This window comes from Lithobates pipiens, unplaced genomic scaffold, assembly GCF_037356315.1.
Source record: "Lithobates pipiens isolate NorthernLeopardFrog02 unplaced genomic scaffold, aLitPip1_a1.2 Scaffold_35, whole genome shotgun sequence".
In the NCBI taxonomy this organism is placed as follows: domain Eukaryota; kingdom Metazoa; phylum Chordata; class Amphibia; order Anura; family Ranidae; genus Lithobates; species Lithobates pipiens.
Window position 1 is genome coordinate 16,811,867 of NW_027507811.1, and position 25,882 is coordinate 16,837,748.

Here is a 25,882-nt window from a genome sequence, read left to right on the forward strand (position 1 = left end):
TCCGTTCGTTCAGGAAAGTCTGTCGGGAACTGCGGCTGAAAGTCTGTCGGGAAGACCGTCAGACCTAGTCCGGTCGCGTGTATGCGGCGTTCGGCTTCGGTCTGGACCACCTGCAAAGCTGTGAGCTGGTCTTCAAGGAGCACCTTCATCAACCTCAACCGTATTGGTCCAGTTGTTCTAATGCCGCGTACACACAAGCGAATTGTCCGGCGTACTTAGTCCAGCAAACAATCCGGTGGATAGTCCGGCGGACTTTCTACCGAACGGACTTGGCCACACACGGACACGCAGAAAGTCCGGCGTTTGCTAGCGCGATGACGTACAGCACGTATGACGGGACTAGAAAAAGGAAGTTCAATAGCCAGTAGCCAATAGCTTCCTTTTTCGTACTTGCTTCTGAGCATGCGTCATTCTTAGTCCGCCGGACTAGCATACTGACGAACGTATTGTCTGCTGAAACCCAAGTCCGGCGGAAAGATTGGAGTGCAAAACTACTTTCTAAGTCCGCCGGACTTTACACTGGAAAAGTCCGCTGAAGCCCACACACGATCGAATGCGTTTCGGCGGACTAAGTACGCCGGACAATTCGCTCGTGTGTACGCGGCATTAGGGATCATGAAATGGAAATTGGCCTCTTTAAGAACAATACCTCCTAGGCTAGTAAAGAAATCACAAGTAATGAGGGAACTTCATACACTAGAGGAGGTATGGGCCAGCCGGCTCTGGCCCTGCTGCATCTGTCTGCTCTCAGCCACCTCTGTCTTCTGGTTTGTCCTGGTGGAGCATTGTCTACCTACCTTCACAGAACTACTGGATTTACTCAGGCACTCATACCTCACAGTGCTCCCGCAGCCACTGTCTCACTCCCAGTGGTTCCCGAGTCGGAGCTGTAAGGGAGGCCTTCCTCTTCAAGTCAGGCTCTATAACCAGGTACGTGACAGATAGACAAGCTCTGATTGGCTGCTGTAGGTATCTACATTTTGTACATCGAACGTTTGTGCACAGGGCAGTCATTAAAAATTTTGGAGCCGTTTACACAGCTATAGGCCTGGTCCCCCTGGACCTGACCACCAACATTCCCAAGGGCCCGCCCACTGGCTATTCCACCGAGTCCCATACTATGTCCTCTTCCTTCTCCATCCCATGTCCTCTGCCTCCAGTCCCATCTCATGTCCTCCTCTTCTAGTCTCATCTCCCCATCCCATGCCCTCTTCCTTCTCCATCCCATGTCCTCTGCCTCCAGTCCCATCTCATGTCCTCCTCTTCTAGTCTCATCTCCCCATCCCATGCCCTCTTCCTTCTCCTATCCCATCTCCTATATGTCCTCTTCCTCCTCCACCACATTCCCTCCTCTATCACATGTCCTCCTCCTCCAGTCCCATTTCCTCCATGCCATGTCCTCCTCCTCTAGTCCCATGTCCTCCTCCTCCTCCAGTCCCATGTTCTCCTCCCCCCATCCCAATGCCTCCTCCTCCAGTCCCATCTCCTCCATCATATGGCCTCCTCCAGTCCCACGCCCTCTTCCTCTACTCCCATCTCCTCCATCCCATGACTTCCTTCTCCTCCATCCCATGTTCTTCTACTCCTCCATCCCATGTTCTCCTCCTCCTCCATCCCATGTCCTTCTCCTCCTCCATCCCATGTTCTCCTCCTCCTCCAGTCCCATCTCCTCATCCTCCAGTACTCCTCCTCCATCCCATGTCCTCTGCCTCCAGTCCCATCTCATGTCCTCGTCTTATCTAGTCTCATCTCCCCATCCCATGCCCTCTTCCTTCTCCATCCCATGTCCTCTGCCTCCAGTGCCATCTCCCCCATCTCATGTCCTCCTCTTCTAGTCTCATCTCCCCATCCCATGCCCTCTTCCTTCTCCTATCCCATCTCCTATATGTCCTCTTCCTCCTCCACCACATTCCCTCCTCTATCACATGTCCTCCTCCTCCAGTCCCATTTCCTCCATGCCATGTCCTCCTCCTCTAGTCCCATGTCCTCCTCCTCCTCCAGTCCCATGTTCTCCTCCCCCCATCCCAATGCCTCCTCCTCCAGTCCCATCTCCTCCATCCCATGTCCTCCATCATATGGCCTCCTCCAGTTCCACGCCCTCTTCCTCTACTCCTATCTCCTCCATCCCATGACTTCCTTCTCCTCCATCCCATGTTCTCCTCCTCCTCCATCCCATGTTCTCCTCCTCCTCCATCCCATGTCCTTCTCCTCCTCCATCCCATGTCCTTCTCCTCCTCCATCCCATGTTCTCCTCCTCCTCCAGTCCCATCTCCTCATCCTCCAGTACTCCTCCTCCATCCCATGTCCTCCTTCTGCTCCACTCCCATGTCCTCTTCCCCCAGTAATATCTCCTCCATTCCACATCCTCCTCCTCCTCCTCCATCCCATGTCCTCCTGTTCTCGCCCTTGGAATACATTATAAAACGTCAACGTCAAGCTCATGCATCACAGGCGTCCCCTATTGGATGCCTCGGGATGTGCTCCTGCTGCAATTTGCAGAGATGAATAGCTACCATGGCAGTCAGTCAATCATCCAACCTTTTAGGCAGCAGATAAAAATACCTCCGGGGGCCCGAGCCCCTCAGGATGCCCTGGCCCCTTGGGGCGCCCTGGACCCCCTACTACACACGTGTGGGCCCCCCCCCCCCTCCCCCAATGGTGGCCCTGTTTGTGCATCCTGTTTAATAAATACACACACACATTTATTCAGTAAAATACCAAAACAATATTCATGTTTTATTTCAGCAACAGAATTGTTCAATTGAAAAGAAAATTGCATGAGACTCGTCGGCTTGTTCCGCACATTCATTTGCAAACCACAACGAAAGGACTACACAAAGCATTAGCAGAGAAGAAGTCCCTCAACGAGGTAAACGTTACGGATCGAAATCTGTGCCACCCCCCCCCCCCCCCCGGAAATAGAGATTAGAGAAAAACACAGGGTCACCCCCATGTTTGTTGACTGCAATGACAGGCGTGCGTTTTCTAAGTCCAATCAGTCCAAGTCCAAAGTTTCCCGCACTCTGATCACAAAAACGAACGTTCGTACCCATGTCTTCTCTGATGTTTACCAAGTTTTGCTTCCTCATGAAAGGGGTTGTAAAGGTTTGTTTTTTATTTTCTAAATAGGTTCCTTTAAGCTAGTGCATTGTTGGTTCACTTACCTTTTCCTTTCGATTTCCCTTCTAAATGTTTTTTTTTCCTTTGTCTGAATTTCTTACTTCCTGTTTCTCCTCAGTAAACTTCACACCGTCATCCGAGCTGGTGTTTAGTCAGCCAGAACAGTTTACTGAACAGCTTACTGAGGAGGAACAGGAAGTGAGAAATTCAGACAAAGAAAAAAAACATTTAGAAGGGAAATCGAAGGAAAAAGTAAGTGAACCAACAATACACTAGCTTAAAGGAACCTATTTAGAAAATAAAAAGCAAACCTTTACAACTCCTTTAAAACTTTTCTGACACTCTGAACATGAAAAAAAGAACAGGAGAAAGGATGTTCACCTACCTTAACCACTTCACACAAATTAACCTACCCGTACGTCCGTACTTCGACGTTAAATACCGGGAGTAATGGCAGCAAGTAGCTGCCATAACCCCAGTATTTTCACGGAATGGCGTGTGGTTCTCTTTAAGGTAAAAGTGGTCTCTATGGCGGATTCCCCACAAGACCTTTTTTTTATTGGGGGGGGGGGTGGGTGGGAGAGGGCCCCCTCCCGTCGTGCTCCGTTTTGGGCCGATTGGGTCCTTTCCCCTCACTGCCTGGATGCCGAGTGAGGGAAAGATGGCCCCCCCGCTCCGCTCCATTACATTGGAGGGTGGAAGCGACGTCAAACGCCGCTTCCACCCAATGCTCTTAAAGGAATTTTTTTTTCTTTTTTTTTTTTAACATACATTTAATTTTTTTTTATTTTTTATTGCATTTTAGTATAAATATGAGATGTGAGGTCTTTTTGACCCCCCCCCCCCCCCAGATCTCATATTTAAGAGGTCCTGTCATGCCTTTTTCCTATTACAAAGGATGTCTACATACATTCCTTTTAATAGGAAACAAAGTGAGCTACAATTTTTTTATTTTTTTTAAAAAGGACAATGTAAAACTAAAAAAATAAAAAGGTAAATAAAATAATAAAAAAAAAAAAAAATGTTTTTATAACCAGTTACGGACCGATATACGTCCTAAGTCTGAAGAGGATTATCGTTGTTATGGCAGCAGCAAGCGGTCATAACCCCAGGTATTCTCTACTTCGCTTTCCGATAAGGAGTGGTCTCTGTGGCGGATTCGCCCGCAAGATCACTTTTATCGGTGGCGGGAATCGGATCTTCACCTCTTGCTGGGTATGGAGACGAGTGAAGGGGAAGATGCCCCGCCCACCCCTCTCCATAACACTGCAGGGTGGAAGTGAAGTCAAAACGTCACTTCCGCCCATAGCTCTTAAGAGGGCAATTTTTTTTTTTCCTTTAAATTACAATTTTTTTTTTCCTTTAAATTACAATTTATTTATTTTTTTATTGTGAGATGTGAGGTCTTTATGACCCCCAGGTCTCATATTTAAGAGGCCCTGTCGTGCTTTTTTTTTTTCTATTACAGGGGATCCTTTTAATAGGAATAAAAGTTTTTTTTTCTTAAAAACTGTGTAAAAATAAAAAGATAAAAAAGTAAAATAAATAAGAAAAATTTTTTTTCTAAATTTCGTTTTAATCTCTTAAACGTCCCGTCCCGCCGAGCTCGCGCGCAGAAGCGAACGCATATACGTGAGTAGCGCCCGCATATGAAGACGGGTGTTCAAACCACACATGTGAGGTATCGCCGCGATGGGTAGAGCGAGAGCAATAATTCTCGCCCCTAGACCTCCTCTGTAACTCAAAACGTGCAACCTGTAGAATTTTTTTTTTAAACGTCGCCTATGGAGATTTTAAAGGGTCAAAGTTTGTCGCCATTCCACACGAGCGGGGCGCAGTTTTGAAGCGAGACATGTTGGGTATCAATTTACTCGGTGTGATATTATCTTTCACAATATAAACAAATTTAATTGGGCTAGCTTTACTGCTGTCCTATTTTTTAACTAAAAAAGAAAAATATTTTTTAACTAAAAAAGAAAAATATTTTTTAACTAAAAAAAATAATATTTTTTAACTAAAAAAATAATATTTTTTAACTAAAAAAAAATAATAATTTCCCCCCCCCAAAAAAATTGCATTTGTAAGACCGCTGCGCAAATACTGTGAGACGGAAAGCATTGCAACGACCGCCATTTTATTCTCTAGGGTGTCTGAAAAAAAATATATAAAATTTGGGGGTTCAAAGTAATTTTCTAGCAAAAAAAAAACAAACTGATTTTAACTTCTAAACAACAAGACTCAAAAACGAGGCTTGGTCCTTGATGTCGGAAATGGAAAAATGAAACATTGGAAATGGTAAGGAAACATTTCCCGCACTCTGAACATGAATAAGAACGCCGACGTGTGCTACTTCTCTGATGTGTAACAATTTTTACTTCCTGAATATATTTTTTTTTTTTTTTTAAACACTCCGAACATGAAAAAACGACGAGAAGGCTTTCAGATCGTCTAAGCCCTTGTACACACGGTCGGAGAATCCGTCGGAATGTGTCCTATCGGACCGCGTTGTCGGATAATCCGACTGTGTGTGGTCTGCATCGGACTGATTCCGTTAGAATATCCGTCGGACCCAATTTTCCAACTTGTTGGAAATATTTCCCGACCAACTGGTTCGATCGGACATACTCCGATCATGTGTAGAGAATTTTGATCGGACCAAGTGCCACGCATGCTCAGATCAAATTCCTACATCAAAGCTATTGGCTACTAGCCTGAACGTAGTCCCATTGTAACGAAATTACGTCATCACGTTCTGAACGATCGGATTTTTCGCCAACTTTGTCGGACCGTGTGTATGCAACAGTTTCGGACACAATCCGACGGGCAAAATCCGACGGATTTGGTTGTGGAAATCTCCGACCGTGTGTACAAGGGGCTAAGAAGGTTTGCAAACAGACCTCAGGTTGAGGTGAAACTTTTCCAACAATTACAACATAAAAAAAAAAAAAAAAAAGAAGAAGGAGCTCATTTGAGTAAATATCTCCGGCGTTTAAGAAGATCTGCTTCATGGGTGCAACATTTCCCGCACTCTGAAGATGAAAATACGGCCTATAATCTGTGAGAAGTTTCTGCAGGTTTTAAAGTGAAAAATTTCCCGCACTCTAAAGCGTGGGAAAGCACGCTCACAAGTGTGAATTCTCTGGCATGTAAGAAGGTTATCTTTCCCATTGAAAGGTTTTAAAGTGAAAAAATTTCCCGCACTCTAAAGCATGGGAAAACACGCTCACAAGTGTGAATTCTCTGGCATGTATGAAGGTTATCTTTCCCATTGAAAGGTTTTAAAGTGAAAAATTTCCCGCACTCTAAAGCCTGGGAAAAACACGCTCGACAAGTGTGAATTCTCTGGCATGTAAGAAGGTTATCTTTCCCATTGAAAGGTTTTAAAGTGAAAAATTTCCCGCACTCTAAAGCGTGGGAAAACACGCTCACAAGTGTGAATTCTCTGGCATGTAAGAAGGTTATCTTTCCCATTGAAAGGTTTTAAAGTGAAAAAATTTCCCGCACTCTAAAGCATGGGAAAACACGCTCACAAGTGTGAATTCTCTGGCATGTATGAAGGTTATCTTTCCCATTGAAAGGTTTTAAAGTGAAAAATTTCCCGCACTCTAAAGCGTGGGAAAACACGCTCACAAGTGTGAATTCTCTGGCATGTAAGAAGGTTATCTTTCCCATTGAAAGGTTTTAAAGTGAAACATTTCCCGCACTCTAAAGCGTGGGAAAACACGCTCACAAGTGTGAATTCTCTAGCATGTAAGAATGTTATCTTTCCCATTGAAAGGTTTTAAAGTGAAAAATTTCCCGCACGCTAAAGCGTGGGAAAACACGCTCACAAGTGTGAATTCTCTGGCATGTAAGAAGGCTATCTTTCCCATTGAAAGGTTTAAAGCCCCGTACACACTATCAGATTATCTGCTGAGTTTTTCCTTCAGATTTACCAAAACCATATAATATGAGGACAAACCTTAGGAGTTTCAATGTGTCTGCAATCAGGCAGGCCCTTCTACTACATGGTTTTGGTAAATCTGAAGGAAAAACTCAGCAGATAATCTGATAAAGTGTATGGGGCTTTAAAGTGAAAAATTTCCCGCACTCCAAGTATGGGAAAGCACGCTCACAAGTGTCAAATTCTCTGGCATATAAGAAGGTTATCTTTCCCATTGAAAGGTTTTAAAGTGAAAAATTTCCCGCACTCTAAAGTGTGGGAAAACACGCTCACAAGTGTGAATTCTCTGGAGCGTAAGAAGGTTATCTTTCCCAATTGCAGCCTTTACCGCACATCGATCGTACCAATGGATGCTTGCCAGTGTGAGTTTCTTGATGTGAAATATATTTTTTTTTTCCCCCGCGAGAAACAACTCCCACACAATGAACATGAATAAGGATAACTGTCCATGTGCAATCTCTGTTGGTAAATAAGGCTTATTTTATGAGTGAAAGATTTCCCACACTCTGGAGATGAATAAGGACGATAACCTGTGTGATTTTTTTGGTGTGAAAGAAGTAGTCCTTTCTGAGAAAAACATTTCCCGCACTTTCTGAACATGAAAAAAAAAATGGATAATTGTCCATGTGCCATCTCTGGTGAAGAAGTAAGGCTTACTTTATGAATGAAAGGTTTCCCACACTCTGGAGATGAATAAGGACGATAACCTGTGTGATTTTTCTGGTGTGAAAGAAGTAGTCCTTTCTGAGAAAAACATTTCCCGCACTTTCTGAACATGAAAAAAAAAAAAAAAAAAGGATAATTGTCCATGTGCCATCTCTGGTGAAGAAGTAAGGCTTACTTTATGAATGAAAGGTTTCCCGCACTCTGAACATGAATAAGGACGCTAACCTGTGTGAACTTTCTGGTGTGAAAGTAGTAGTCCTTTCTGAGAGAAACATTTCCCACACTCTGGACATCTGTGAGCACCCTCACCAGTGTGAACTTTCATATGCTTATTGAGGTATCTTTTGTTGGTGTAACATACTCCACACTCCGAACATCTGAAAGGACGCACGCCGGTGTGAACTCTATGGTGCGTGAGAAGGTCTGCATTCGTAGTAAAAGTTTTCCCGCACTCAGAACATGAATGGGAGCCTTCCTGGAAGTGACTTCTCTGGTGTGCAAGAAGGGCACTTCTATTAGTGAAAGAGTGATCACACACTACACAGGAGTAGGAAAAGGAACTTTCACCCTTGTAAGCATCTTGGTGGCTTGAAGAAGATTTCTTGGGAAGAGATGTAGATCGATCCGCACTGCGAGAACTTAGATGGATATCTGAAGTCATAGTATGGGATTTATCAGAAGACTTCCCAGGATTACGAGGACCCGCTGAGGTCTGTAAAAGGCGAGGTCTGTAAACCATGTTTTCAGGAATGCGGTTCAGTTTTGGAGAATATTGTTTGAGGACTTTGCCTTTTGGTTTATAATCTTGAGATATAATCTGATGTCCCTTCATCACATTTTGGATATAATGTCCATCTGTGGAAAGGAATTTTTATTGTATGCATTAGGAATAAAATAAGTATACAATAAACCTACAGTATTTGATGGAAACACAACGTTATATTGAGGAATGGAGATGGACCTTTCATATGATGTACAGTATCTCCTCCTCATTTGTTGGGAACATGACGTTATATTGAGGAATGGAGATGGACCTTTCATATGGTGTACAGTATCTCCTCCTCATTTGTTGGGAACATGACGTTATATTGAGGAATGGAGATGGACCTTTCATATGGTGTACAGTATCTCCTCCTCATTTGTTGGGAACATGACATTATATTGAGGAATGGAGATGGACCTTTCATATGGTGTACAGTATCTCCTCCTCATTTGTTGGGAACATGACGTTATATTGAGGAATGGAGATGGACCTTTCATATGGAGTACAGTATCTCCTCCTCATTTGTTGGGAACATGACGTTATATTGAGGAATGGAGATGGACCTTTCATATGATGTACAGTATCTCCTCCTCATTTGTTGGGAACATGACGTTATATTGAGGAATGGAGATGGACCTTTCATATGGTGTACAGTATCTCCTCCTCATTTGTTGGGAACATGACGTTATATTGAGGAATGGAGATGGACCTCTCATATGGTGTACAGTATCTCCTCCTCATTTGTTGGGAACATGACGTTATATTGAGGAATGGAGATGGACCTTTCATATGGTGTACAGTATTTCCTCCTCATTTGTTGGGGACATGACGTTATATTGAGGAATGGAGATGGACCTTTCATATGGTGTACAGTATCTCCTCCTCATTTGTTGGGAACATGACGTTATATTGGAGGACTGAAGATGGACCTTTCATATGATGTACAGTATCTCCTCCTCATTTGTTGGGAACATGACGTTATATTGAGGAATGGAGATGGACCTCTCATATGGTGTACAGTATCTCCTCCTCATTTGTTGGGAACATGACGTTATATTGAGGAATGGAGATGGACCTCTCATATGGTGTACAGTATCTCCTCCTCATTTGTTGGGAACATGACGTTATATTGAGGAATGGAGATGGACCTTTCATATGGTGTACAGTATTTCCTCCTCATTTGTTGGGGACATGACGTTATATTGAGGAATGGAGATGGACCTTTCATATGGTGTACAGTATCTCCTCCTCATTTGTTGGGAACATGACGTTATATTGAGGAATGGAGATAGACCTTTCATACGGTGTACAGTATCTCCTCCTCATTTGTTGGGAACATGACGTTATATTGAGGTATGGAGATGGACCTTTCATATGGAGTACAGTATCTCCTCCTCATTTGTTGGGAACATGACGTTATATTGAGGTATGGAGATGGACCTTTCATATGGAGTACAGTATTTCCTCCTCATTTGTTGGGAACACGACGTTATATTGAGGAATGGAGATGGACCTTTCATATGGTGTACAGTATCTCCTCCTCATTTGTTGGGATCATGACGTTATATTGAGGAATGGAGATGGACCTTTCATATGATGTACAGTATCTCCTCCTCATTTGTTGGGAACATGACGTTATATTGAGGAATGGAGATGGACCTTTCATATGGTGTACAGTATCTCCTCCTCATTTGTTGGGAACATGACGTTATATTGAGGTATGGAGATGGACCTTTCATATGGAGTACAGTATTTCCTCCTCATTTGTTGGGAACACGACGTTATATTGAGGAATGGAGATGGACCTTTCATATGGTGTACAGTATCTCCTCCTCATTTGTTGGGATCATGACGTTATATTGAGGAATGGAGATGGACCTTTCATATGATGTACAGTATCTCCTCCTCATTTGTTGGGAACATGACGTTATATTGAGGAATGGAGATGGACCTTTCATATGGTGTACAGTATCTCCTCCTCATTTGTTGGGAACATGACGTTATATTGAGGTATGGAGATGGACCTTTCATATGGAGTACAGTATCTCCTCCTCATTTGTTGGGAACATGACGTTATATTGAGGTATGGAGATGGACCTTTCATATGGAGTACAGTATCTCCTCCTCATTTGTTGGGAACATGACGTTATATTGAGGAATGGAGATGGACCTTTCATATGGTGTACAGTATCTCCTCCTCATTTGTTGGGAACATGACATTATATTGAGGAATGGAGATGGACCTTTCATATGGTGTACAGTATCTCCTCCTCATTTGATGGGAACATGACGTTATATTGAGGAATGGAGATGGACCTTTCATATGATGTACAGTATCTCCTCCTCATTTGTTGGGAACATGACGTTATATTGAGGAATGGAGATGGACCTTTCATATGGTGTACAGTATCTCCTCCTCATTTGTTGGGAACATGACGTTATATTGAGGAATGGAGATGGACCTTTCATATGGTGTACAGGATCTCTTCCTCATTTGTCGGGAACATGACGTTATATTGAGGAACAGAGATGGACCTTTCATATGGTGTACAGTATCTCCTCCTCATTTGTTGGGAACATGACAGTATATTGAGGAATGGAGATGGACCTTTCATATGGTGTACAGTATCTCCTCCTCATTTGTTGGGAACATGACGTTATATTGAGGAATGGAGATGGACCTTTCATATGGTGTACAGTATCTCCTCCTCATTTGTTGGGAACATGACGTTATATTGAGGAATGGAGATGGACCTTTCATATGGTGTACAGTATCTCCTCCTCATTTGTTGGGAACATGACATTATATTGAGGAATGGAGATGGACCTTTCATATGATGTACAGTATCTCCTCCTCATTTGTTGGGAACATGACGTTATATTGAGGAATGGAGATGGACCTTTCATATGGTGTACAGTATCTCCTCCTCATTTGTTGGGAACATGACGTTATATTGAGGAATGGAGATGGACCTTTCATATGGTGTACAGTATCTCCTCCTCATTTATTGGTAACATTGGGTAATGTGGTAAATATGATTTCCGTCTTCTGATGACTAGAAATGATCTTTTCATATAGAATACAATACATTGGGCGGTGGGGTAGGTACATCGATGATGTTTTTGACGTTAGCAGTTAAGGTTTCTCAGTGTTTCCTGTATAGGAGGATTTCACACTCAATATTTTTTATTTTATTTTTATATTTACAGCTGTAGGGATGAGGAATACTTTGATTCTCAATGACTCTGTATATTAGTTAAATAATAACTGGAAGGGTTTCTTATTACAAAACCGATAACTGACTACTAATATTAGTAGGTAAAAACATTGTAGAATGTTGCTCCTGTTTGCTTTGTTGGATCAGGAAGGAATTGTATTAACCTGAAGAAAATTGGGCCGATCTTTATATGAGTATTCTCTCTTCCTCTGGATCATCTGCTGCTTTAATTTTTTTTACATTTTTTTAAATTTTTTTTTTTTTTAGGCGAGTTTAATAGACATATATTATTTCTTAACTGATGTAGCAAAACATACTTTATACTCCTGGAAGTAAAATAAAAATGTATATGATTTTTGCATTTAAAGGTTTATGACTTACTTATATCAATATAAAGGGGAGGTTCCTCCTGTTTACTCTCCGTAGTCATCTGCCCCTCCTCCATAGACTGCTGAGCTCCACTCACCAACCTCTCTTCTTCTTCTTCGTCATCATCTTTAATCTCAATGATCTCTTCACTCTAAACCCCAAAGATGACACGCACATTCGTAAAAAAATAAGTCACATAGAGCAATGTCACCTCATAGCCTGGAATACATTTTTTATTTTGAATGGCTCAGTCCCACCTACCTGGTGACGTTGAGGGATGGTGTGACCTTCCTGTGTGGAATCCCGGGAATACAGAGGACGGGTAGCTCTCTTTGGTGGGTTTCCATTACTGGATCCATCTGTAGGAAACACACACACTGACTGAATACATTGTTTCTATGTGTTTATCAGATGATGGGGGATGGGTGGAGCCTCCGTACTGCTCTCTCCTTTACAATAAAGTCTCCTCTTACCCGGTGATGTGAGGGATGACCGATTCTCCATCATGACGTCCTTGTAGACTAGATCCTTCTAAATACTCCCACTCCTCCCCGGAAAATAAAAACGATATCTTGACAACCTTATAGGAACCTGACACACACAATGATACAGTCACCATCCAGACACATCCCTTGTCTGTTACTGGATAATCTCCCAGAATTCTCCTCACCTCTCCTGTCAGCTGATCAAGGATCTTCTTGGTGACTTCTAGAATCTTCTGGTTACCTCTGTGGTCAGGCAGTGAGGTGGAGGGACTGTAGAAGCATCACTTCCATTCAATTAAAACTGTAGAGTTTCGGGTGCTTCTGCAAACTTTATTGTAACGTGTGCTAATGTTCTGTATATTCTGCTCCAGAGAAGACCCGGGGGGGGGGGGGGGGGGGGGAGGGGGGATATTAACTAAATTAATATTCTTTATATAGTAATTAAAAAAAAAAAAAAAAAAGTATCATAATCAAAAACAGTGCAGCACAATTGTGATTCGATTCTGTGACAAAAGAGCACATCAATCGAAGATCTGAAAACTAAATAAAAAAAAACAAATAAAAAAAAAGAACACATGTGTATTCATAAATATCCGACCCCCCCCCCCCCCCCCCCCGTTTTCCTTATCTCCCAGTGATAAGAGCCCAAGAGACTATGAAAGATGGATAAATGGTTCTATATTTAGGATGTATCCGGTCTATAAACCAGAGGCTCCGGATGGACAGTTGGATAAAGGGTTCTATATTTAGGATGTATCCCGTCTATAAACCAGAGGCTCCGGGTGGACAGTTGGATAAATGGTTCTATATTTAGGATGTATCCGGTCTATAAACCAGAGGCTCTGGATGGACAGTTGGATAAATGGTTCTATATTTAGGATGTATCCGGTCTATAAACCAGAGGCTCTGGATGGACAGTTGGATAAATGGTTCTATATTTAGGATGTATCCGGTCTATAAACCAGAGGCTCTGGATGGACAGTTGGATAAATGGTTCTATATTTAGGATGTATCTATGTAAATATTACAATCCTCATATATACATATATATTATCATCATCTGAAATAAATGACATCACAGTGACTATGGAGGAAGAGGATGGACATGACGGGGGGTTACTGGGGGTAAATATAAAATAAGATCTTATTACCTCCTCTACTGCCAGTTTCAACAATGTCTCCTCTCTACTTCCTGAAACTCCCCTCTCATCCAGAACTTCCTGTCTAAAACCTTACATCACTTCCTGTCCTTACCCCGCCTACATCCTGTCTTTTCATTAGATCCCTTCCTGTCTGTGTTGTTCCCTCCATAGAATAAGTCAGGCTTCACCTAGTGGAGATTGTTAAATCTGCAGCCCTTGTTACGTTCCGTGGTGCCTCTGTTCTATCAGAAAGCCGCTACCACCCGTCAGAAAGTGCAAACGAAGTGACGTTTCCTTCGCGGCCATCTTGGTACACCCCGCACTCTGCCACACTAAGCCTACAGTCTGAAGTCACGAAGCCGACATCTTTTTACACCATCCAGAGCCTTGCATTTCACACTTCTTTTTACCAGTAAACTCTGCTTATGTCGTGAAATACAGGATTTTGGAATCCGTCAAGCTGTTTTGATGTTGAACCTTAAAAGCAGCGGTGTTCTGTCAGACCAGCAAACCTGTGAGATCGGCAGGCTTGCCGCTGCTCTTGAAATTTAACATCAAAACAGTGTCACCTATTTGAAAAAAAAATACTGGATTTCACTATATAAGCTCAGTTTACTTGTTAAAATAAATTTGTGTGAAAGGCAACACTTTGGTGGGTGTAAAAAGATGCTTGTCGCCTTCTGACTGTAGGCTAAAATCAGACGAGTGCGGGGTGTACCAAGATGGCCACGACGGAACGTCACTTCCGTTACATTTTCTGATGGGTAGCAGCTTTCTGACAGGACACCTCCTTTCCATTACGCTGCATGTATGCAGATTACACCTACTTTAATCCGAACTTATCATTTTTCCTCCTCCCCCCACGTGCCTCTTCCCCTGATCGTTCTGTCAAAATTGATGGCACAACTATCAGACCATCTCCACATGCCAAGGTCCTAGGTGTAGTCCTGGACTCTGAACTCTTCTTTAAGCCCCATGTCCAATCGCTGTCCAAATCTTGCCGGCTCAACCTAGGGTTGCCACCTCATCCCTTTAAACCTGAACACATATGAATTACACGGGTTCTGAGGCTACATTAATGCAGATAGGGCACCAATCACCTTAATTAGCCTCAGAACCTGTGTAATTCAGGTGTATTCAGGTTTAAAGGGATGAGGTGGCAACCCTAGCTCAACCTCCGGAACATCTCCAAAATACACCCCTTTCTAACCAATGACACAACAAAGCTCTTAATTCACTCCCTGGTCATCTCTCGCCTCAATTACTGCAACTCCCTCCTCATTGGCCTACCTCTACATACTCTATCCTCCCTTCAGTCCATCATGAATGCTGCTGCCAGACTCATCAACCTTACCAACCATTCAGTCTCTGCTACTCCTCTTTGTCAATCCCTCCACTGGCTTCCACTCACCCAACAAATTCAAAATACTAACAACTACCTACAAAGCCATCCACAACTCTGCCCCCAGCTACATCACTGACCTAGTATCAAAATACCAACCTAATCGTTCTCTTCGTTCTTCTCAAGACCTCCTGCTCTCTAGCTCTCTCATCACCTCCTCCCATGATTGTCTCCAGGACTTTTCCAGAGCCTCTCCAATCCTATGGAACTCCTTACCCCAATCTGTCCATCTATCTCCTACTCTATTAGCTTTTAGACGATCCCTGAAAACCCTTCTCTTTAGAGAAGCCTACCCCACCCACACCTAACTGTATTTTCATTCTCTCCATCTGATCATCCCCCACAGCTACTCCCCTTTGTTCCACTTGACCCTCCCTTTTAGATTGTAAGCTCTAACGAGCAGGGCCCTCTGATCCCTCCTGTATTGAATTGTATTGTAACTGTACTGTCTTCCCCAATGTCGTAAAGTATTGCACAAACTGTTGGCGCTATATAAATCCTTTATAATAATAATATTTCCTTTTCCAATGCGATCGCCCACCTCTAGTTCCATTCCACATCAATACCTGCTTAGTGAGCAAAAACTATTGACCATCTGTTTTTTTCCTCTTACACATGATCAGACTTTCCGACAATAAAACCGTGGAATTTTATTTGAAGGGCGTTGGCTCCAACTTGTCTTGCATACACACGATCACACAAATGTTGGCCAACAATTACGAACGTAGCGGCGTATGAGACGTACGTGCTATCTCCATTACGAACGCTAGTTTTACAAGACCGAGCGATTCCGACTCGTACTTGATTCCGAGCATTCGTGAACTTTTGAGCGACGGGCTTGTGTACGCACGATCGGAAAGTCCGACAACAAAGTTTTGTTGGCGGAAAATTTGAGAACCTGCTAGCCAACATTTGTTGGCGGAAAGTCCGACAACAAGGTTTTTTTTTTAATATAAATTCTTTATTTTTTCCATCTTTTCTTTCCATAGATTTCACATTACATTTCGTTATATACCTACAGTTTCTTTAACAGCTATATCTTATAACATTTCAATCTATACCTCAATTCCTCATCATCCTCCCCCATCCCTCACCCTTTCCTCCCAGGAAAAAAAAAAAGGGAATTTTCATAATAATCCACCCCCTCACCTCTTGACCGCCCCCCCCCCCCCGATCCGCAAGCTCTACCATATTTCAAATGTTCTGCATCATACTTTCTCTATAATTTAGATATGGAGCCCAAATCTTCTGATATTTCTCATCTTGATCTCTCATTGTCATTGTCAAATTTTCCATTTGTTGGATTTCTGCAATTCTCTGAAACCACTGTGTTCTAGCTGGAGGGCTGCTCTTTTTCCACAGAGCCGTAATACATGCCCTTGCTGCTATCAATAGATGTCTCAGCAAAGAATTTTTGAATCTTTCTATTGCCATTGGAATATCCAGCAACAAAAAAGTTGCTGGTTTATCTCCCAGGTCAATTCCTGTTATCATTACAATAGTATCGTCTACCATCTCCCAGAACACTCTAATTTTTGGACATTCCCAAAAAATATGTAATAATGTTCCCTCCGCTCCACGACATCTCCAACATGTCTCTGATATCTGGGGGTAAATTTGATGTAGCACTTTTGGTGTTCTATACCACCTAGTAAGGATCTTATATCCCCCTTCTTGATATCTGCTTGCCATCGAGGCCTTTTGATTAAACAGCAACATCTTATGCCGCGTACACACGAGCGGACTGTATGGCGTACTTAGTCCATCATACAATCCGACGGACAGACCATCATACTTTCGACTGAACGGACTTGACCACACACGGATGCACAAACAGTCCGTCGAAAGCTTGCGCGATGACGTGTACAGCACGTACGACGGGACTAGAAATAGGAAGTCGAATACACAGCAAAGCACCCTTCCGCCGTGTAAATCCTTTCTGGGCATGCGCCATTCTTAGTCTGTCGAACTAGCCTACTGACGAGCGGATTGTCCACTGAAACCAAAGTACGACGGACAGAATTTTGAAAAATCCGAAATACTTAGTACGCCAGACTGCACGCTGAAAAAGTCCGCTGAAGCCCACACACGAGCGGACTGTCCGCTGAAATGTGTTTCGACGGACTAAGTACGCCATACAGTCCGCCCGTGTGTACGCGGCATTATTCTTTTGGTCTGGGGAGAACGTGGTCCCTAAATCTCTTTCCCAGGCTTGAAGGAAACGCAGTTCTTGTGGAATCTCCTGTTCTATTAACATACTATAAAAATAAGACATCAAATGTCTCAGTTCGTCTTCTTTCAAACAGATCTCTTCAAACTCAGTTAACCCTCTCATGACTAAGCCTATTTTCGGCATTTGGTGTTTACAAGTTAAAATCCATATTTTTTGCTAGAAAATTACTTGGAACCCCCAAACATTATATATATATATATTTTTTAGCAGAGACTCTAGAGAATAAAACGGCGATTGTTGCAATATTTTATGTCACACGGTATTTGCGCAGCGGTGTTTTAAACGCAACTTTTTGGAAAAACGGACACTTTCATGAATAAAATAAAAAACAAAACAGTAAAGTTAGCCCAATTTTTTTGCGTAATGTGAAAGATAATGTTACGCCGAGTAAATAGATACCAAACATGTCACACTTTATAATTGTGCGCACTTGTAGATTGACGACAAAGTACGGTACCTAAAAATCTCAATAGGCAACGCTTTTTTTTACGGTTACCAGGTTAGCGTTACAGAGGAGGTCTAGTGCTAGAATTATTGCTCTCGCTCTGACGATCGCGGCGATACCTCACATGTGTGATTTGAACACCGTTTACATACGCGGGCGCGACTTCCGTATGCGTTTTCTTTGCTTCGCAAGCTCGCGGGGACGGCGGGCGCTTTAAAATTTTTTTTTATTTATTTTAAAATGACTAAATTGTTTTTAAAAAAAAAAAAATGATCACTTTTATTCCCCTCACACTTCAATGTATTCAGATCGCCGAAAACGGCGATTCTGAATACCGGATATTTTTTTAAACCGGCGCCATTGGCAGCCGAGTAAACGGGAAGTGACGTCATGACGTCGCTTCCGTGTTTACGATGAGGAGACTGGAACGAAGCCGATTACGGCTTCGTTCCAGTTCCTCCCCAGCAGCCGGAGGCGTCGGATCAGGAATCGGTGCTCCTGATCGAGCGGGAGCACCGGTAACAGCGGCGGGAGGGGGGGACGTCCCCTCCCGCTCCTCTGGCATAACAGCCGAGGGGCTTTTAGCCGCATCGGTTGTTATGCCTGGATAGCCAATCGCCTGCTGCAAAAAACGGTACCGGGATGATGCCTGCAGGTGTGGGCATCATCCCGGTATAACCCCTGGAAGCCGAGTACGCATATCTGCGTACGCTCGGCGGGAAAGGGTTAATGCCCTTATTTCTACATATACTTTTGATTTAGATCTAATAAAGGCTTCTAATTGCCTCATTCTGAAGGAATCTAACCAGGGCCGGATTAAGAGCATCATGGGCCTGGTGCTGAGGATTTTGGAGGGCTGTTTTTATGGTTAATATATAAAAAAAATGAAAACGCAAACAAATTTTTATTAAAAAAAATTAGGTATTTTTAACAAATTGCTCATTCACACTATGTACAAGAGAACCTGTGCGAATGAGCAAACATTTTCTGTATATTTATTTTTACATTTTTTATTTATTTTTTTATTATTTGTTGCAATCTTTTATTGTTTACATTCTTATTTTTTTTATGTCATTTTTTTGTTTTTTTACAATTTTACTTTTTTATTACTTTTTTTTCCAGTGGGGGGCAGTGGATGATGTAAGTAGTGCAGTGGACGGTGTCAGCAGTTTTTTTTTTTATTTCATTTTTTTATCATTTATTTTTTCCAATTTTTTTTTTATCTTATTTTTTCAAAATGCATTTGGGGCTGGGTTTTTGGCACTGGACAGCATCAGTAGGGCAATGGCAGTGCCTAAATGGTCAGTCCAACCCTGCTGGGCCTATATTAAAGGTAGGGGCTTGGAGCTGCAGCTCCAACAGCCCCAAGTTAATCTGGCCATGGATCTAACTCTAATGTGATTTCTTTTTCAATATCTTTTTTTGTCATTAACCGATTACCTACCGAGAAATGACAAATTCTGTTCATGCCTCTGTCTTGTATTGTTTTGAATTTTGGATCCGTTATTCCCGGTAGAAATGCCGGGGTACCCAAGATGGGAAGGAGCGAACTGGGAATTCTTGAAATAGATGTTTTTCTAAATACTCTTTTAGTTATTCGTAATGTCTCACCTATTGTTGGATGTTTTCTCACTCCTGCTGGCATTTCTGTATCTGGGATCCACACTAGTCCTTCCAATGGGATATCTATCGCTGCTTGTTCTGTCTGTATACACGGTTTTTCATTTTTAAGCCTACGCCATTCCACTACTCTAGCTAAATGTGAAGCTTCCTGATATTTTATTGGGTCTGGGAGTCCTATCCCTCCTTTTCCTTTGGGGAGTACTAAAGATATCTTGAATACAAGGTTTTGTTGGCAGAAAATTTGAGAACCTGCTAGCCAACATTTGTTGGTGGAAAGTCCGACAACAAGGTTTAGCTGGCGGAAAATTTGAGAACCTGCTAGCCAACATTTGTTGGCGGAAAGTCCGACAACAAGGTTTAGTTGGCGGAAAATTTGAGAACCTGCTAGCCAACATTTGTTGGTGGAAAGTCCGACAACAAGGTTTAGTTGGCGGAAAATTTGAAAAACCTGCTAGCCAACATTTGTTGGTGGAAAGTCCGACAACAAGGTTTAGTTGGCGGAAAATTTGAAAAACCTGCTAGCCAACATTTGTTGGCGGAAAGTCCGACAACAAGGTTTAGTTGGCGGAAAATTTGAGAACCTGCTAGCCAACATTTGTTGGTGGAAAGTCCGACAACAAGGTTTAGTTGGTGGAAAATTTGAGAACCTGCTAGCCAACATTTGTTGGCGGAAAGTCCGACAACAAGGTTTAGTTGGCGGAAAATTTGAGAACCTGCTAGCCAACATTTGTTGGCGGAAAGTCCGACAACAAGGTTTAGTTGGCGGAAAATTTGAGAACCTGCTAGCCAACATTTGTTGGCGGAAAGTCCGACAACAAGGTTTAGTTGGCGGAAAATTTGAAAAACCTGCTAGCCAACATTTGTTGGCGGAAAGTCCGACAACAAGGTTTAGTTGGCGGAAAATTTGAGAACCTGCTAGCCAACATTTGTTGGTGGAAAGTCCGACAACAAGGTTTAGTTGGCGGAAAATTTGAGAGCCTGCTAGCCAACATTTGTTGGCGGAAAGTCCGACAACAAGGTTTAGTTGGCGGAAAATTTGAAAAACCTGCTAGCCAACATTTGTTGGCGGAAAGTCCGACAACAAGGTTTAGTTGGCGGAAAATTTGAGAACCTGCTAGCCAACATTTGTTGGCGGAAAGTCCGACAACAAGGTTTAGTTGGGCGGAAAATTTGAAAAACCTGCTAGCCAACATTTGTTGGCGGAAAGTCCGACAACAAGGTTTAGTTGGCGGAAAATTTGAGAACCTGCTAGCCAACATTTGTTGGCGGAAAGTCCGACAACAAGGTTTAGTTGGTGGAAAATTTGAAAAACCTGCTAGCCAACATTTGTTGGTGGAAAGTCCGACAACAAGGTTTAGTTGGCGGAAAATTTGAGAACCTGCTAGCCAACATTTGTTGGCGGAAAGTCCGACAACAAGGTTTTGTTGGCGGAAAATTTGAAAAACCTGCTAGCCAACATTTGTTGGCGGAAAGTCCGACAACAAGGTTTAGTTGGCGGAAAATTTGAGAACCTGCTAGCCAACATTTGTTGGCGGAAAGTCCGACAACAAGGTTTAGTTGGCGGAAAATTTGAGAACCTGCTAGCCAACATTTGTTGGCGGAAAGTCCGACAACAAGGTTTTGTTGGTGGAAAATTTGAGAACCTGCTAGCCAACATTTGTTGGCGGAAAGTCCGACAACAAGGTTTAGTTGGCGGAAAATTTGAAAAACCTGCTAGCCAACATTTGTTGGCGGAAAGTCCGACAACAAGGTTTAGTTGGCGGAAAATTTGAGAACCTGCTAGCCAACATTTGTTGGTGGAAAGTCCGACAACAAGGTTTAGTTGGCGGAAAATTTGAGAGCCTGCTAGCCAACATTTGTTGGCGGAAAGTCCGACAACAAGGTTTAGTTGGCGGAAAATTTGAAAAACCTGCTAGCCAACATTTGTTGGCGGAAAGTCCGACAACAAGGTTTAGTTGGCGGAAAATTTGAGAACCTGCTAGCCAACATTTGTTGGTGGAAAGTCCGACAACAAGGTTTAGTTGGCGGAAAATTTGAGAGCCTGCTAGCCAACATTTGTTGGCGGAAAGTCCGACAACAAGGTTTAGTTGGCGGAAAATTTGAAAAACCTGCTAGCCAACATTTGTTGGCGGAAAGTCCGACAACAAGGTTTAGTTGGCGGAAAATTCGAGAACCTGCTAGCCAACATTTGTTGGCGGAAAGTCCGACAACAAGGTTTAGTTGGCGGAAAATTTGAAAAACCTGCTAGCCAACATTTGTTGGCGGAAAGTCCGACAACAAGGTTTAGTTGGCGGAAAATTTGAGAACCTGCTAGCCAACATTTGTTGGCGGAAAGTCCGACAACAAGGTTTAGTTGGTGGAAAATTTGAAAAACCTGCTAGCCAACATTTGTTGGTGGAAAGTCCGACAACAAGGTTTAGTTGGCGGAAAATTTGAGAACCTGCTAGCCAACATTTGTTGGCGGAAAGTCCGACAACAAGGTTTTGTTGGCGGAAAATTTGAAAAACCTGCTAGCCAACATTTGTTGGCGGAAAGTCCGACAACAAGGTTTAGTTGGCGGAAAATTTGAGAACCTGCTAGCCAACATTTGTTGGCGGAAAGTCCGACAACAAGGTTTAGTTGGCGGAAAATTTGAGAACCTGCTAGCCAACATTTGTTGGCGGAAAGTCCGACAACAAGGTTTTGTTGGTGGAAAATTTGAGAACCTGCTAGCCAACATTTGTTGGCGGAAAGTCCGACAACAAGGTTTAGTTGGCGGAAAATTTGAAAAACCTGCTAGCCAACATTTGTTGGCGGAAAGTCCGACAACAAGGTTTAGTTGGCGGAAAATTTGAGAACCTGCTAGCCAACATTTGTTGGTGGAAAGTCCGACAACAAGGTTTAGTTGGCGGAAAATTTGAGAGCCTGCTAGCCAACATTTGTTGGCGGAAAGTCCGACAACAAGGTTTAGTTGGCGGAAAATTTGAAAAACCTGCTAGCCAACATTTGTTGGCGGAAAGTCCGACAACAAGGTTTAGTTGGCGGAAAATTTGAGAACCTGCTAGCCAACATTTGTTGGCGGAAAGTCCGACAACAAGGTTTAGTTGGCGGAAAATTTGAGAACCTGCTAGGCAACATTTGTTGGTGAAAAGTCCGACAACAAGGTTTAGTTGGCGGAAAATTTGAGAACCTGCTAGCCAACATTTGTTGGTGAAAAGTCCGACAACAAGGTTTAGTTGGCAGAAAATTTGAGAACCTGCTAGGCAACATTTGTTGGTGGAAAGTCCGACAACAAGGTTTAGTTGGCGGAAAATTTGAGAACCTGCTAGCCAACATTTGTTGGTGAAAAGTCCGACAACAAATGTTCGATGGAGCGTACACACGGTCAGACTTTCAGCCAATAAGCTCATATCCAACATTTCCTGTCAGAAAGTCTGATTGTGTATATGGAGCGTACACACGGTCAGACTTTCAGCCAATAAGCTCATATCCAACATTTCCTGTCAGAAAGTCTGATTGTGTATACGCAGCATTAGTGTTACAAGTTGCTTATTTTGACCTTGTTGGTCCCTTACTATTCGTGTAACAGTAAATTAGACCTGATGAAAAAATTATATCCTCTGACATAGACATTGAAGGGAAGTCCACTGTTGGTGTCATCACCAGATGTTCCTCCAGGGCAATGCTGGCCACAGTCACTGCAAAGAACTCTGCAGCTGAAGGCACGGTCAGCGTATTCTTTCTCCAAAGAACTATGTGGTGTGGAATACCCTATAATGACTAGACTTTGCCATTTCGAAGGTGACAGGAGTTTGTCGTGGCTTGCAACCCCAAGATAGGAAACCTTGTCATCAGAGAATTCCAACATAGTGATAGATTCTGAGATTTCTGTTTAAACAAGCCTGGAAAAAAAATTCGTAGAAGCAACAGAGGCAGCCATTTGTCACTTCTGAAGATGTCCATATGGAGCTCCACCTCTACTCCTCAGGAAACAAAAAAAACATTATGTGCCCATCCTCCCCTGTCAAGTAGGCACACATGTTCTATTGTTTTCTTGTGTATAAATACTTTTGAAGATCCATGGGTGACTTTTAACATTACAAAAGACCATGGATGGACCTTCAAGTCCTGGCCACCTCAGAATTGTTTTGTACAAACCTTCCTCTGTCTCAATAAAAGTCTTTGCTTTTCATGCAGTACATTCAAACTAGAGTTGCCACCTCATCCCTTTAAACTAGAACACATATGAATTACACACAGGGGGTGGACTGACAACTCATAGGGCCCCCGGGCAATAGGAGATTATGGGGCCCCCAGGCAATCAGACATTATGGGGCCACATAGTAGAAACAAACACATACACACAGTAAACAATCACACAGTATACACAGACATGTTTCTATTGACTCAGAAGGTACTGGAGAGGTGGGGCAGCTATAATCTCTGGATTTTTAGACCAAAGGGATGTCGGTGAGGGACATTTCAGAGACAGATGTAAAAAAAACACAGATTTTTAAATACTTTCCATGGTTTTATTGAGGCTGGCAACTTTGATGGGGTCCCCTAGTGGCACAGGGCCCTCGGGCAGTGCTCGAGTGGCCCAATAGTCAGTCCGCCCCTGATTACACAGGTTCTGAGGCTAGGTTAATGCAGATAAGGCACCAAGTGAGTTTAATTACCACCTTAATCAGCCACAGAACCCATGTAATTAATATGTGTTGGGGATGAGGTGGCAACCTTAATTCAAACCCTACTCCAGAAGAAAGCTATTGGTCTGGAATCTCCACCAGACAGGTTCTCCGGTTCCTACACACCCTTATTCTGAGTAAAGAAGAGGACAGGCAATCTGAAGTCATTATTGGATCTAAACTCCCTAAACAGATGCATTCAAATCTGATCTTTTCGTATGGAATGCCTCCAATCCGTAATGCATAGCTAGATGGGGGACTGGATGTTATCAGTGGATCTTTTCAATCAACGCAGACTCCAGTACATTCATAATTCCAAAACTATCTACATTTTTAGATTCTGGGATGTCACTTTTAAGGTTGTGTGTCTCCCATTCAGAACTTCGACGGCTCCAAGAACTTTCATGAAGTTGCTGCTTCCATTCATCATACATGTGAGCTTGAAAGGCTTCAGACTGGAGCATTGCTTGGATGACACTATATGATAGGCACAGAGAAATACTATACTTGAAACTCCAAGATATATTATTTGCACTATAGGATTTTCAATAACCTTTGGTGGATATATACAGTATATACACAAACTACCTGGTGGAATATTTTAAGCGCTGCATTTAATATTTTGTTTAAGTCCAATCTTAACCCAACCTAACATCTGGTTTTCCTAGGGGCTCTTCTGTTGAGAGTAAACTATTTGATACAGTTGCTGAAGAAGAGAGCTGCCAACTTCAAAGAGAAATTTGGATCATCCATGGTAGGAGACACAGAACACCAGAGAGGGGAGTAGAATACTTCTTCTATTACAGGTAATGGAAGGGAGGTAGGAGACACAGAACACCAGAGAGGGGAGTAGAATACTTCTAAGGTAATGGAAGGGATGTAGGAGACACAGAACACCAGAGAGGGGAGTAGAATACTTCTTGTATTACAGGTAATGGAAAAGAGGTAGGAGACACAGAACACCAGAGAGGGGAGTAGAATACTTCTTCTAAGGTAATGGAAGGGAGGTAGGAGACACAGGAACCAGAGAGGGGTATCTACGGTATGAGCGGAGAAGTACTGATGTTGATGGTCTTGCACTCTGAGAGAGTTGAACTTGGAAGGTCTGTTGTTAGCGCAGGGTTTCTTCTCAATTTTTTTTGCACTCTTCAATGATTATTTCCTTTATCTTCCTTTATACGGGGAGTATAATACCTCTTCTATTACAGGGAATGGAGGTGAGGTAGGAGACACAGAACACCAGAGAGGGGAGTAGAATACTTCTTCTATTACAGGTAATGGAAGGGAGGTAGGAGACACTGGACACCAGAGAGGGGAGTATAATGCCTCTTCTATTACAGGGAATGGAGGGGAGGTAGGAGACACTGGACACCGGAGAGGGGTTTCAATGAGCGGAGGAGTACTGATGTTGATGGTCTTGCACTCTGAGAGGGTTGAACTTGGAAGGTCTGTTGTTAGCCCAGGGTTTCTTCTCAATTTTTTTGCACTCTTCAGTGATTATTTCCTTTATCTTCCTTTATACAGGGAGCATAGTACCTCTTCTATTACAGAGAATGGATGGAATGAAGGAGACATGGAACACCAGAGAGGGGAGTATAATACCTCTTCTATTACAGAGAATGGAGGGGAGGTAGGAGACACGGGACACCGGAGAGGGGGGTATAATACCTCTTATATTACAGGGAATGAAGGGGAGTATAATACCTTTTCTATTACAGGGAATGGAGGGGAGGTAAGAGACACAGGACACCGGAGAGGGGAGTATAGTACCTCTTCTATTACAGGGAATGGAGGGGATGTAGGAGA

At 42.9% G+C, this 25,882-nt stretch overlaps 2 protein-coding genes across 2 annotated transcripts in view; one reads left to right on the plus strand and one right to left on the minus strand.

Annotated features, from left to right (window-relative positions):
- Positions 1-25,882, plus strand: part of LOC143955530 (uncharacterized) — a 234,985-nt gene that overhangs the window by 142,061 nt on the left and 67,042 nt on the right. The gene's annotated exons all lie outside the window — the stretch shown is intronic.
- LOC143955857 (uncharacterized) lies at positions 4,494-13,778 on the minus strand. The gene is made up of 6 exons (XM_077465976.1): positions 13,716-13,778; positions 12,750-12,926; positions 12,553-12,670; positions 12,341-12,438; positions 12,092-12,230; positions 4,494-8,584 (listed from the first exon to the last, which is right to left on the minus strand). Exons 3-6 carry the CDS (start codon positions 12,584-12,586, stop codon positions 7,950-7,952), a joined length of 906 nt encoding a protein of 301 aa, XP_077322102.1. The 5' UTR covers positions 12,587-12,670; positions 12,750-12,926; positions 13,716-13,778; the 3' UTR covers positions 4,494-7,949.

Coding starts and splice junctions, on each gene's coding strand:
- LOC143955857 (XM_077465976.1), bottom strand. CDS start 12,586: ATGATGGAGAATCGGTCATCCCTCACATCACCGG. Junction 12,439..12,552: donor GTCATCCCTCACATCACCGG/GTAAGAGGAGAC, acceptor TGTTTCCTACAG/ATGGATCCAGTAATGGAAAC. Junction 12,231..12,340: donor CCATCCCTCAACGTCACCAG/GTAGGTGGGACT, acceptor TTTGGGGTTTAG/AGTGAAGAGATCATTGAGAT.